General features: G+C 36.6%; 1 protein-coding gene across 2 annotated transcripts in view; it reads left to right on the forward strand.

The window, feature by feature from the left end:
- The first annotated feature begins 1137 nt into the window (after nucleotides 1-1137).
- The window catches only part of LOC142354341 (protein VAC14 homolog), an 85133-nt gene continuing 70881 nt past the window's right edge, over nucleotides 1138-15389 (forward strand). For both annotated transcript variants that reach the window (XM_075406614.1, XM_075406615.1), the window contains exons 1-4: nucleotides 1138-1466; nucleotides 1915-2076; nucleotides 11808-11982; nucleotides 12291-12464. In XM_075406614.1, coding sequence (XP_075262729.1) covers nucleotides 1249-1466; nucleotides 1915-2076; nucleotides 11808-11982; nucleotides 12291-12464 — 729 coding nt within the window. In that variant the 5' untranslated portion in view covers nucleotides 1138-1248. The remainder of the gene's footprint in view (nucleotides 1467-1914; nucleotides 2077-11807; nucleotides 11983-12290; nucleotides 12465-15389) is intronic.

Here is a 15389-nt window from a genome sequence, read left to right on the forward strand (position 1 = left end):
TTTGACTGAAATAAAATTATTCTGGTGCATGTTATGTCGAAGTTTTGTCAACCCAACAAGTAAAAAACAACATAGGAATGAAAGTAAAAATCCTTTTTCAGGAATAGAAAGCATTATACCCGGGATTCTCAAAAACTATGGAATAAAAATTGAATTGTTTTTAGTGTAATAAATGTGATTTTAACTGTGAAGAATTTCAAAAATTCGATTATTATTTCCTTTCATTTCTTAGAGCTAGAGTCAGACAAGTTTATATACTTTGTAAATGATTTCGTTTAATTTTTAAACTGACGATGAACGCAATGTTCGAATACGTGCGTTTTAATCAATTTAAGTTTCAATTGACAATTACTTCTGTGCGTCTTTGCTCTTAAATCAACGACAACTGATGATGCAAGATGAGATATCAAGGCCAACGGACTTTGGGAACCGAGGTTCAACAAATCCTATTTTGATTTTAAAATTTTTAACCTGCTAGCAAAAAGTTGCCATGAAAGCAGTAGCGAAGCCTACAAGAAGCATGAATCTATCAAAAAGAACAAGTATGAACAGAGAATAACAGGTTGAGAAAGCAACATTTTGTCCGCTTGCCTTCGCATGAACTGGTGGAGCTGGCCCATCAGCTTCGAAAGCGCTGAAACAACGCATCAAAGCTCTCTGCGCCTCGTTGAATGTTGTGGTACAGCGCATGTCAACCCATATCTACGGACAAAAATCAGCTTTGCTCTCATGAGGAGTTCCATCCTCTGCATTCGCGGGTCAAGGACGCTTAGGCGGCGCGAATTTGTTGATGCTTCGATGGGAGCTAAGGTTAAAGAAGGGAGGCTGTTAGTTTGGCTCATCCACTTTCGTCCTTAGTTGTTTGTTTTCTAATGCTGTCTGTCTTTTGATTTTCTTCCTCAGCTGATATCTATATATAATCAGTTTATTGATAGATTTAATCAATACAAAATGCTTTATGAAGACGTAGTGCTGGGAGGGCCCCGGACCAGCCTATATTAACGTGGTGCCGGGTAAAACGTAGTACCGGGGGCTATAGGTTATCTGACCACCAAGCTGGAAGGGGGCTGTAATGGGAAAGACCCCTTAATATTTTTTTTAAATTTAGGAATACTTGACCTAAGACCGGCTGAACTTTTTTGCTGATCCTGGTTGTTTTAATTGAGGAATTTTTCAGATCTGAGCATGTTATTCACACTGCTCGCTAGCTGAAAGGATCAGGGTTTTGCCCTTCATGCTAGGTGCAAAATGTCGGCGTCCATTCACACAACAACTTCAGTTGCCAGTCCCATCGCATCCTCCAATGTTTACAACCCCGATCACAGTGTTGCCCAAAGCGGAGGCAGTGGACCTGGTTCCACGATTGGTGGAGTCTCGGAATTCTGGCCTCTTCCTCCACAGATAGCGAGAAATTTAAATGATCGCATGTATGAAAAACGAAAGCAGGCAGCTCTGGAAATTGAAAAGTGAGTTTATCCCAATTAGTCCCAGGATTTTGGACTGAAGATAATTTGGATGTTTTCTGTTTGTACCCTCCAACCCCAGTTTAGTGGGTGCATATTATTTGCACCCCCAGAAGCACGTGCCATATTGTTACATAATGATTTTCGATATAATAGCACGTGCTCTGTAACGGAAAAATCCGATGAGTTAAAGGTGGTCCAAAATTTTTCAAGTCTTTCCCATTATAGCCTTATGATAATACGATAATGGGGGATTTTTGTTACCTGACCATAGCTGGGAGGGGGTATGATGGGGAACACCCAATTTTTCAAATATGGGATGTCTTTCATCAGACAGGCATGGTCACTGCTGCTGTAGTACTTTATGGATATGGCGGAAAAATGAATGCGTTCAGGTTATTTTGATGGTGTATAGTTGACCTAGGCTTCCTAAATTTATGATGTTGATTAGGCTGGTGCGAAGCTGGTTGAGTACTGAGCCCCCTACACAGAGCAAAGCTTACGTGGCACAACTCATTCGCATCTTGGACCAGCAGTACCTTTACCACAACAGCAACCCTCACACGCGCAAAGGAGGCCTCATAGGACTTGCAGCCACTGCAATTGCACTTGGGTATGAATATTGTGTCAACTTCCAATACTGTTCCTATCGGATCTTTTCTGCTAGCGCGCCCCAGCCTTATATAGCCGTTAAATTTGCACCCCCCAAAATCTAAGTTTTTGTGAATTGTAAGACCGATATTTCCATTTCATTGAAACAAGAGTCTCTAGGTAGATTGAAGGCACTTTTAGAATAGTTTCCTTAAAATATTTCTAAAAATCAAGCCCTTATTGTAGCCGATAACACCAAAAATGATCTAATACAGAAATTTTTATTGATGCTTACGTTATATGCAACAAATTTTGGTTGAATACGTAATACTTTCAAACCATAGCTGCGCTAGCTTTTAGTAAATGCATATTGCTCATATATGTTCACGTATAAGATAACTTAGCTTTAACAATATGTTTACACATTTATAAATGGGGGGGGGGGTGCCTAACTAAGCGGGGGGGGGGGGGGGGCGCTAGCAGAAAAGATCCTTCCTATCCATACAACCGCGTAGAAAATTTAATAAACTTAAGGGAACCATCTGGACTGAAAAACCGAATATTACGTACAATGTGGAATTTTTTCGAGAAGAAATTTTCTGAGCGAAATATTTGCACTTGGCAATTGTTCTGCGATTGTCAAAACTGTAGAAACTATTGGACATTATTTTAATTTGATGACTGGGACTTTAGACCCTTCAGCACAGCTGTAAATCCCCAACAACAACAACAACAACAACAACAACATAAAGAGTAGAGCACGACTCACGTAATATGTAGCTAAACTAAACGCTGTATTTGCTCATTAGTTTGCAGTTGGCGTTTGTGTATTGGGCCAGACACGGCGTGTGTTTTGAACAGCAAATGACAGCTTTTTAATTGCTCTCATTGCTCTCAAACGACGTGTGTAGCAATTATATTAGTCCTGTTGGTATTTTTTGTGCAATTTTTCGCTTGACCGATTTTTTGTCTGACCCATTTGACCTTTCGTCCTTAAAGACTGGATAAACAGGTAGAACCCAGCGGGCAGTAAATTTCATGAGGCCCTTAGCCGCGTTTAGTAGCTCTTCAAGTGCTAAGTGTGGTGAAATTACAGTGAAGGCTGTAGTTAAAGGTCATTTTTAGGAGTTTTTTGAGCCCAAAATGTTGCAGTTCTTTGCCTCATTTTTTGTTGGACCGGTTTAAAATTGAGGTTTGTAAAAATTGATAAAGATCTTTTGCAAGACATAATTACATTTTATAACTATTTTCGGAGCTATATGTTGAGTACTCAAAACATAAACACGCAATTTTATACTATTTAATATACGATTTTTGCAAGTTTTTTGAAAATGTTTCTCATTTTTCAGCCCTAGGTGTTAAGTAACCTACTCTAATAGATTACAGCACAGTTTCTAGTGTCAAACGAGTGGTTTTCAGCATTTTAACATACGAATTTTTTATTTTTTTGGACAAAACCTGCAAATTTCAATTTTTTTGAGGTTTATCATAAATCAAGTTTTTCCAGTCCCTGGGCCAGAAAACCTCCTTGAATGTTTGATATTCAGTTACTGAATTTTTTTTTGGCCATGGTAGTTTTCAACTTTTAAATATTACAAATTTTAGCCTGTTTTTAAATTTGCAATTCTTTTGAAGTTTTTTTAAGTTTCTCCATTTTTGAGGTTTCTCCTGCCTCAACAGCCAAGGAACTTCTTCTAGGGTTTTATAGTAATCTACTGCATAGTTTCTAGTTGTAATAGTTGCTCTCAAACGAAATTTGTAGGAATTATATCGGTCCTGTCGGTCTTTTTTAATGCGATTTTTCGCTTGACCTATTTTTCGTCTGAAGCTTTTGACTTTTCGTCCTCAAAAACGGGATAAACAGGTAGCGCCCAGTGGGCAATAAGTCCTTTTAGAGCCTTTCAGCTCTGTTTCAGCTCAAACTGTATTGGAGACTTATACTTATGGTGTGAATGGCGGTTCTTAGTGGTTGAAGTCTCCTCCACTGTTGATCCCCCTCCTATTGCCCCCACCCGCTGCGAGCTGTTAATCCCCCACCCCACTATTGCCCCCCCCCGCAGTTACCCCCCACCCCTCTTGCCCCCCTCTCCTCCATTGGCCACTTGGTGCACCCCTCCCCGTCTCTAGCTTTTGAAGTTTTTTGAATGTTTTTGGCATTTTTTTAATTTTTATTAGCCCTAGGTGACAAGGAACATCCTAGGTTTTAATATTAGGTTACTGCATAGTTTCTAGTGGTAATTGAATGGTTTTAACATCACGATTTTCATAATTTTTTTGACAAAACGTGCAATTTTTTTGACATATATTTTTCCTTATTCAGGTCTTTCCAGACCCAGGGGCCAGAAAGCCTAAGGGGTTTGATAAGTTCCTTGGAATAGTTTTTCGATTTTTTATTGTCAAATTTTTGCAATTTTTTTTGCTAAAACTGGCTTTTTTCAAAGTTTTTGAAAAATTTTGCTTGAGGTTTTTCAGCCTCAAGAGCCCAGAAACCTCCGCTAGGGTTTGAAATTAGGTTACCGTATAAGTTACAGATGTAATGGAATGTCTTGCAAGAGACGTGGCGTAATGTCATCATCCCTGATCATCACCTTACGACCCTTCAATTAATCTAATGCTAGCCTCATTAAAGCGTGGCTAGCTACTGACAAAGCCCACCGCTCGCCGGTCGGTCGTTTGAGAGCAATTCTTCTGACGTTAATCGGTTATGTTTTTAATAACACAAATTTAGGCAATTTTAAAAAAAAAATTATTTGCAATTTCATTCAAGTTTTTTTTTGAAATTTTGCCATTTTATAGGTTTCCAGCCTCAAAGAACCTCCTCTAGGTTTGATAATAGGTTACTGCATATTTTCTAGATGCAATTGAATGTTTTTCAAGTTTTTAAGCAGTTTTTAAGCAAAATGCAATTTTTTCTAGTTTTTTGAATATTTTGAATTTTTTAAAATTTTTCTGCTACCTGGGACCTCTTCCGGAATTTGATGATAAGCTGGGGCATAGTTTCTAGAGTTAATGAAATGGTTTTCAATATTTTAATGAATCGAATTTCGGCAGTTTTTTGATAAAATTTAAATTTTTTTCAATTTTTCGAAAGATTATTATGTTCCGAGTTTATTTGGATCTTTACGAGACAGTGAAACTATTTAAGGCTTTAAATAGGGGTTGTGGATAGCCTCTTGAGACAACGAAATGGTTTTGAAGATATCAATATCATGAATTTTTGCAAGATTTTAATGAAGTTTGCAATTGTTTTGGGTTTTTTTGTCCTTTTCTGAGTTTGACGATCATTACTGGCCAACAAAACTTTTTGAGCCTTGCATATGGTTTCCATGACAGAACTCCAAAGGCAAAAAATGGTTTTGAAACTGCGAAACGTGGAAACTGTTGAATTTTGCACTTTGTTTTACTAACAAGCCTAGAAATTGCAGAGTCGAATATCATGGAATTTATTCTCAGCTCGCTCTCTGTTGGTTGGGGTTTCTTTCCTTCTTTTTTCTCGTTGACTTTGTATCTCTCGCACATTCTCCCTCCCTTTCCCTAACTCTTTTGTTGATGCCGCTCTTCAGCTGCTGTTTTTTGGCGTGATGTCATCATCTATTAGCCTCACCTCACGCCCCTTCAATTAAGCTTAAAATAGCCTCACTAAACCCTGGCTAGCTACTGACAAAGGCAGCCGGTCGTTTAAGAGCAATTCGCCGGACGTTAGGTGGCTATGTTTAATTTTCTGTACAGAGTTGACCGTTGCAGTGGCTCGGTTAAGAGGCCATTCTTTTTAATTGTTGGTTACGTCTTTACATACTTTTTATTGCCTTATTACCTCTATCATGCCCGGAGATTACTGCTAAAATTGTCAGTGAGCCAGAAAGTAGATTGTGACCCCGTATTGTATCCCTTCTGAGTTATTATTGAAAAAGATGTTTAAGGAGGGGTCTTACTCGTCGATTTCATTTTTTTTGTGGCACACGAGGCATATAAACGTGAACGGCTGAGTTTGTTAATAAAAGAAAAAAATAATGAGAGAGATGGATAACATTAAGTTTTTGTCGAGAAATTTAGCTTGAGATAGTCTGACACACCTTCAGAAAAAAATTCAGCGTGTTTTGTTCCTGATCATTTATTTCCCCCATTGTCATTGTTTTTCAACATTGCAGGTCTACAAAGCCGTATAATCAAATTTTCGGGTAATATGAGGGCTACTTTGCTTGTTCCTGAGATATTCAAATACGGCAAGGTTTTTTGCTTGAGCAATTAGTCTTTACTCACTGTTTTCAAACTGTTTTGAAACAATTTCATGGTGCGAAAGGTGGTTCGTAATCTTGAAAATTGGCACCATCCTCCTCCCCCCGAATACCTCGTCAACCCTCCCCCACCTGGCGATTTGGTCCCCCTCTCGTCCAGCCCTCCTAACCTTTATCCCCCAAGCTGGACCCCCACTCCACTTCCCTCAGCGGCCCCCTATTGCTATCATCTGAAAGCCCCAGCTGGCTACTGTCGACGCCAGCGGTTATGTTTGTTATTCTTCTCATCTGTCGCTTTTAAGTGCAAACGGATTTGTGTTAGCCTACAATTTAGTTTTTATATTTTAAGAATTGTTTTGAAGACTTAAGTATGAACAAGTTATACAACTTTACAATGATTTTTCACGGAAATTTTCCAGTCATTTTTGAATTTCCTGAGCTCAAGTCGTCAATAGTTTTTTTTAGCTGGGTGCTAATATCGTGCGTAAATGTTACAATTACAACTTTGATGACTCTGACATTAAAAAGCTGGAGTGAATCTTTGTATTTTTTTTGCTTTTGGTTTTTTTCACTGCTTCTGCCTATTTATGTTGGCCATTTATCAAGCAAGATTTTCTCAGACGCAAATTATTTTATTGCGTTCTGACTTTCTGGTTCAAGACCGAAAATCAACAAGTTTCTCAATACTCTTTTGGATACTATTATTCCGCCTTTGGATACTACTACAATTTGTGATCCTATGTCATTGTATTTCAGGACTTGCCTTGCCGTTTTTTTTTTCTCGTCAAGATTTTCATTACAACCATATGAATTAACAATCAGGTCGATTCTGCTTTTCTGCTCTTCCGTGCATGAAATTTTGACTGTATTGCGTGACGTCATTTTTCTTCATTTGGAGCGAGTATTTTTTTGTTTATTTGCAGGATTAAGTTTCTGGTCGCATGTGACGTACCCAATTCAATATTGACTTTCCTCATGTTTAGATTGAACTTTCAAACTTCAATTGAGGGAGATAAGGTCAATTGAGTATTTTTCACTCAGTAATTAGTGAAATAAACTTGAGGTTTATTTGCTTTTTTCATTTTTTTTGAGACTACAGGTTTTCCGAAGCTATCGTGAGCATTTTCTTGCATTCTGCCAGCTTAGTTCATCATTCGAGGTGAGCATTTCATATGTTTGATTTAACCTTCCATGTTTTGGGGGCAAAGGTACTTACTCCAGCCCAGCATTTTTGCTGGCCAATATCTTTTACGAAGAGACAAAAGTGATGCCATTTAAAAGCCCTCAAAAAACTAAATTGATCGCTTAAAAGTAATAGTAAATTTTTTGGTTTTTGGCGGAGGAATTCATGAAGAAAGTCTTCTTCAATATTCAATACGTTTACTTGAAATAATATTTCAGCTTGAAAGCTGGCGACTATGAACGTATTTTTCCGAATTCTTTGGCTGTCAAAAGAGATCTGTCAAGTGATCCCCATTGTGCTGCTGCTATTCTCTGTAAAGTCTGTTCATTTTGAAAACAGACTTGGTACCTGACAATAGATTTCTCAACATTCTTATACATTTTTTGCTCTTGCAGTCCTCAACCAGAAGCAAGTATCAAGCGATTGCTCACGTCTGGACTGATCTTTTGAAAGAATTTCTTCGAAAGTAAATCCGATCAACTTTAATTTCTCTGACCACAGAATAGGCCGGCTTTAAAATAAACTTTTACCAGATAGTCTGTGACTACACCAATAGAATTGGTTACTCTCTCGATTCATTGTTGATAAACTGTGACATTTTCTGCCAGAAAATATATGTGAATATTCAATATCAAGGACCATTATCAACTGAGTTTTTGTGTTCCTGACCCCTCCCATTGAAGCAAAGATCAAGCAAGCATTCCTGCACATTTGCCTCATTTTTAGTTCACGAGTTTCTCGTTTGATCATACTTACTCGTCTTCTGTTACACAGAATGCGACGTCTCTTAATCAGGCACCTGATTTTCGATCTATTGAGGTTGCTCTCAAACGAAGTTTGTTTCCATTGTATTAGTCATGCTGGGCTGTTTTCAGTCTTATATTAGCTTCCCTAAACTGCAGCCAGTTACTGCCGAAGCCAAAAAGGTCGTTTGAGAGAAGTTTGTCCGACGTAAGTCAGTTATATTTAATTGCTCTCAAAGAGAAGCAATTATTATAAACGTGTGTATTTTTTATGCAAAATTTTTGCTTGACTGATTTTTGACTTTTACGCGCTTGAATTTCTTCGTTTTGCTTGATCTAAAGTTCTCTTTCATTCACAATTTCAAGCAGTAGAACTCAATTGGCGGCAATTAATACAAAAAAATCAAATGTTAAGTGCGCCAAAACTGGTGCCATTTTTATCATTTTTAATCTTAAGAGTGGTATATATTAACCTCTAATGAGGTTATTTGAAGCCCCCTAGTGAATTTTTCTTTAGTCCCATTCAGGCTCCCTCCGACTGAAACAGGCTGTAATTGATTACAGCTCGCACTAGTCGTTCGAGGGCAATTCTTCTGACGTAAGTCGGTTATATTTCAATTTTGCATCAATCGGAATGGATTTTAATGCTTGTTTGATGAAGAGAGCTCCTTCGGTGATAAATAGTAGTTGTATCGTTAGTAAACATTTCTTTTCGTCAAATAGGGTTCACTAAGAATTAGCTGAGGACTACAATGTAAATCAACAAATTTTGAGTCAATGTTTTTGTAGCCAAAATAGGATTAGTGGAACTAAAATAGAATTCAGTTGATTAATATTGGCCAATTTATTGTTAGTCTTTATTGTTATCTCTTTTTAATTTTAAGAAATATTTAAAATTCACTTGAAAAGACATTAACAAAATTCCGAGTTGCCAAATTTGAATTTAATATTTTTGACTTCGTTTCTAATTGGTTTTCTTTAAAATTGGCGTACGCTTTTTAAACTCGTGGTGTGAGAAGAATTGTTAAGCGTGCTACTTGTTACTTGATTTGAACTATTGGCCTTCTTTTGTTTTTTTTTAATTCGTTGTCAAGATGTTTTTACGACTATATGACGTCACAATCACGTTTTGTTCATTAGTCCCGTGAAATTTCAACTGAAATGCGGTGCGTGAAGTCACTCTTAGCGGAGCGAGATTTCTGTTCGTATTAAATTTATGGTCACGCGTGACTTGCCTCACTCTCAAAAATGACTTCCTCAATCTAAAAATGACTTTTCTTTACTTTAATTCAAAGAGATAGGTTCAATTGAGTGTATATCACTCTAATTGAAGGTTATTTAAGAGAAGCAATTAGATAGAGCAATAAGTTATACAGATTCTTAATCAAAATTTAACATCGCAGCCCTTAATGAAAAGAATATTTTTTTGTTCTGTCTACGAAGCTCTCGCGGCTTTTTGACAATCTGCCAGCTATGTTTTTTCTTATGGGATCAAAAGCTTTAGTAACTATCAGATGCTGCTATTTACTCTAAATTTGCGAAACTTTGTTTTTGTTTGATTCGTGATGAATCTGCGTGTTTCCATTTGTGCATGCAATAATAACAGAATTGTTTGCATGAAGTTGTTTCACTCTTCTCGCGAGTAATATTTTAGTCTACACTTATCGCCAACAGTAAACGAACAAAATGCAATTTTACATGGTAAACTGCCTGTTTTAGAAGCCAATTTTAGTCATCATAACTTTGGTAGTTTCTCGAGGTTTTAATGTCAATCGACGCATAATCATCAGAAGTTTAATTGATAATTCTGGATAAAGTGCTAAGCTTACTTACTGAGAAAATTCAGATACAAATTGGCCATTTATCCATAAGCAGCTGTATTTTGAGCCACGTGAAATGTGTTCAACTTGCTCATGAAGTTGTGAATTCACAATACAAATCTTGCATGAACTAGGGAGGCATGAGCAAGTTGAACAGATTTCACACGTGGGACTGAAAACACAGCTGTTATAGAAAACTGGCAAACTTCTATCTTGATTTCCTCTGTTAGCAAGCCTGTCAGTTCATGCCAAAATAGATCTGATAAACTTCTGATTATTATGCGTCGATTGATATAAAAATCAAAAGAAATGGCCAAGCTGTCTCAAACCAAAACTGGCTTCAAAGAAAGATTGTTTACCATGCGAAAGTGCATTTCGTGCGTTTAATTTGTCAATGAGTCTGTACTGAACGGCAGAAGTAAGTTAGTTTTGAAGTAAAAATGCAAATTTTGAAACAGTATTTCTCCAGCTTGCGATCAATTTTCTAAGAAAATTTTTACACCATTGATTCCCCCCTACACTGGTCTTCCCATCTACTTGTGAAGTTCAGATAAAGTTCATCCACTAATCAAATATCGCAATTTAAAGTTATGAACTCTATATATTTCTCTCTATATTGTTTGAAACAAGTGCAAATTTAGCCATAGTTGAACAAAACTGAAAACATCACATCTTGTTTGGACAACAAAACTCTGAAAAATTCTTTTTACTGTAAAACTTTGACGGAGTCTGTATAGAGCATCAATAGTGTAAAAATGTAATAAATAAATATAGTGAATAATCGGTAATAATTGTAATAATAATAAAAATTTTAGTAATGTGTCAAAAATTGATTTTTTGTAAAATTAGGGGGTGCTAACTTACTTTTGACGTTCAGTATTCTTGAATTGAAGGTTAAAATGTCAACCGAGGAGAATTGAAGGTTGTCGAGGGCAGGTAATAGAACCAACACATAGGTTTTATAATTTATTCTAAATCAGAATGAGACATCTCAGCAATTAAATAAGTTAAAATATATTTTTGCCATTTTTTATCTACTTTTTGAGACTACAAGTCCACGAAACTGTGGCGGATTTTTTCTGACAAGCTGCCACATTTATAATTGGATTGCCCGCTCTTATTGATCTAAGCATTGACCTGTTGACTGATTGTTTTGCATATTGGCTCAAAATATTTGTCGATGCAGCAATGACACCTCTGACCTGCAAACAATATTACTAATACAAATTATAATGAAAGTTGGGCTAGCTGCTTTTGAAAACGGCTTATTAAAATACAGCAAAATACTTGAAGCTCTGCATTGTAACTACGGCAATAACGCCAAACTGTAAACTTGCAGCAATGTTTCGTTTTTTTTTTGTATCAAGGTTAGTTTCATGGAGGATTATTTTTCCCGCTATTTAACGGAAATTGTTGGAGACCTTTTCCGTTATAACTCGAATAAGGTAATATTTTAGCACATGAAGAGATCTATTTTTCTTGACTTTTTATTGCTTTCGCGGGCTTGTATTGCGCCGCTAATAAGCTCAGAAGTCATCTATAAATTGTAACTACATTGCTCATTCGTATGAATGACAGACAGTAGCAATCGCTGATCAGTTTGAATAAAATAATTCACTCTATCTTGTCAGCATTCGTTATTCAAAAGTTTTGAAGCTTTAATAATTAATACTAGAGAAGACACGTACAGCAGATGACATGTTGACCTCTCTCGTTTAATGGACGATAGAATCCAAAACAAGAGATATAATTCTTAAGTCTTTACGTTTAAGGTACAAAGAAGTGAACACACACCTGGCGTGTCTGCTGGGTCCAGTGATTGGGTGTCTGAAGGACGCAGACCCCAGAGTTAGGTACTATGGCTGTGAAGCACTCTTCAACATTTCAAAAGTAGCCAGAGGTCTCATCATGGGACACGTCGGACAGATATTTGAGAACCTATGCGATGTGAGTACCGCAACGAGAGTTGATTAAAAACTGAGGGTTGTTATCGCCGAGAAGTTACTCAACTACTCTGCTTCGCCCCGGTGTTTGATCAATTCTCGGTGGCAATAACAACTGTGTGGCAATATTCACTATTTATCAGCAAACTTGTCACTTTGTGACCACCCGGGGAAATATTGATAATTGTGCATAAAAGCTAATTCGAGTACAGAAAGGGGGGTTAAGATCTGATAAATTGTACGCGAGTAACTTTTGGTGAAAAATTTGTTTTCTAAAGTCTTATTACGTTGGCTTATTTGCTCCTTTTTCAGCTTGCGGCAGATGAAGATGGCAATGTGCGGAATGGGACAGAGTTGTTAGACAAACTGATGCAGGACACAGTGGCTGAACACGTGGACAGATTCGAAGTGCAGAGATTCCTGCCTCCCCTCACCCAGAGACTAAAGTCCAACAATCCAAAAGTCGCTCTATTTCTAGTCAAATGGGTGAGTTTGCTTTCCTTGAGCATCAATAAACGTTTATTAATAGCCGCGAAGCAATAGCTGAGGCTATTATTGGCCTTCTCCTGTTTTTTTTTATTTTTTTTCGTCATGATTTTTGTTACGACCATATGACGTCACAACCACTTCAAATCTGCTTTTTGTTCATTCGTTCATGCAATTTCAACTGATTTGCATGCGTGACGTCATTTTTCACTCTTAGTGGAGCGAGTTTTTTTGTTCATTTGCGTGATTAAATTTTTGGTCACACGTGACTTACCTCACTCTTAAAAATGGCTTCCTCACTCTAAAATTGACTTTTCTTTGCTTTAATTCAAAGAGATAAGGTCAAATGAGTGCTTGACACTCTAATTGAAGGCTATTTAAGAGCAGCAAACAGAAACAGCAATAAATTATATTGATTTTTAATCGAAATTTAACATCTCAGCGCTTAATGAAAAGAATAAGTTTCTTGTTTTTGGTCTCTTTACCGTCTTTTTGAGACTACAGATCTATGGAGCTTTTGTGGCTATTTTCTGGCAATTTGCCAGCTATGTTATTTTTAATAGCAATTCCAGGCGGCTATTTTTGCGCTCCTATTTTTACAATTCAAAGAATTTGAATTGTATTGGGGCGCTGTGTTAAGACGTGTTCACACATTTTTCAATGACTTTGGTCTTTCAAAACGGGATAAACAGGTAAAGCCCAGTGGGCGTTAAGTTTCATTAGAAACTCAGAGTTCACGCTAGTAGTCCTTCAAGTGCTTAGAGTGGTGCAGCTGCTGGAATGGCCTCAATTTAAGGTTAGAAGGTTTTTAGTTTTTGGGCTCAAAATGGTGCAATTTTTCATGTTTTCTTGTGATTTTTTTAGTTTTCTTTTTTTTTAATCTTATGTTGAAGTTTTTAAAAGTTAGTGAAGGCCTTTTGCGAGAGAAAATTACTCGTTATGACCATTTTATGAGCTCTACAATCACATTTTATGAGCTCTGTTTTGGTACTACAATCACAAACACGCAAAATGATACTAATTTTTGCTATCTTCAAGTTTTTGAAAATTTTTGTCATTTTTTGAGTTTTTCCAGCTTCAGCGGCCAGGGAATCTCCTTTAAGGTTTGATAGTAGGGCACTGTATAGTTTCTAGTACCAATGGATTGGTTTTCAACATTTGAATGTCTCGAATTTAAGCATTTTTTTTTGGAAAAGACCTGCAATTTTTTTAAGGTTTCATATTATTTGTTAATTTTTGATATTTGTCCACTCTCAAGTGCCGAGAAATCTATTCCACGGTCAACAGTTTAAGCTTTCGAATATTAAAATTTTTCGGATAAAATTTTCAGTTTCAAGTTTTTTCAAAACATTTGTCTTTTATTCAGTTTTTCTTCCCTAAGTAGCCAGATAACCTCACACAGGGTTTTATAGTATGTTAGAGACACAAAAATGATTCTTAAGATATTAATATCAGAATTGTCGACAACATCTGATAAAAATTTGCAATTGATTTCGTTTTTTTATAATTCTGTGTCATTTTTGAGTAATTTTTGCAGTTAAAATTTGTGTTCGTGACGTCATTATGGTCTTAGGTCAATTGCGTGAGTTACCTCACTCAAGAAAATGACTTCTGAACTCACTTACGGAACTCCAATTTTTATGAACATTTACTAATTAAAGGTCAATATTGTGCATCTGAGTAGTGCCAAACTTATATACCCTAATTCCTGACAATTTGAGTTTTGAATTTTAATATCAAATATTGATTTTGCAAAAGCTCCATTAGAGTTTTTTCCTTGTAGAGCAAATGCGTCTCATAGAAATGACAGACCGAATCTAAACCAAAAAGTCTAGTGGTCTATTATAAAGATGGTGGTCGATCTGTCAATCTTCTTTCTTTAGTTGTTTCAATTCATGGTAGGCCACAAGCGTCTATCGTGACCATTTTCTGGCAATCTGCTGGCTATATTTTGTACTGCTGTTAGAGCTGAAGATAGCCTTAGCTCTGTTCCTCATGCTATGTGTGTAGTTTGTATAAAAGCTGCGATTTGTATGGATACTGACGGTAAATATTTTTGTGGACAAAAAGATTAATTTGTCTATTTAACTGTCGATGTTCTCAGGTTGCTGAAAACTTTTTTATAGCTGCGAAGCTGTAAGCTGAGCGAAGTTTTTTGTGCTCTTGTTTTTTAACAATTAAAGAGTTTGAATCGTATTGGGGCGCTCTTATTTTTAAGATCTGTTCACACATTTTCATGATTTTTGACGTGACATTGGAGCAGTGATTTTAGTCACGCCAAAACAGGAAGAGGAGCAAAGAAGCGAGTGGTTTTGCGGAGTGCAATTTTTTGCTCTATTTTTAAAGTAGCGAGAAAACGGTGTTTGAACAGAAACTCGCTTTCTCGCTAGTGTTTTTTTGTTTACATGCGGCAATTTCACTTTGATTTTTACTGTTTTTTCGATTTTTTAGATCGGATTTTTTTCTAAATAGTTTTCCCAATCCATTCATAGTTCATTCTAGGCCTAGTTTTTTTTTATTTTAACCAAATTGACATTTCTCGCTAGTTGTTTTTTGTTCACATACGGCATTTTGATATTGATTTTATTTTTTTTTCTTGGTCCTGCTATGTTTTTTGTTTCGTTGTCTGACGCTCTTTTTCGTTTTACATTTGTTCACACAGCAAAGCTGAGTCAAATTTTCTCAATAACTTCCTCCTCTCACCAACGGCATTTGCGCGCGTGACGTCATTTCTAATACTCTCTCTAGCAAAGTTTTTAAGATCATTTGCGTGATAAGATTCTGATCATACGTGACTTACCTCACTCAATAAAAATGACTTTTGCACTTTATAACTTAAATTTAATTTGCTTTGGTTCAAGGTCAAAGGAACTCATATGTGCAGTACAGGTCCCTAATAAAAGGCTTCTGTGGAATGAATTTTGA

This window comes from Convolutriloba macropyga, chromosome 15 (genome assembly GCF_964194025.1).
Source record: "Convolutriloba macropyga chromosome 15, txConMacr16.3, whole genome shotgun sequence".
Lineage (NCBI taxonomy): Eukaryota > Metazoa > Xenacoelomorpha > Acoela > Convolutidae > Convolutriloba > Convolutriloba macropyga.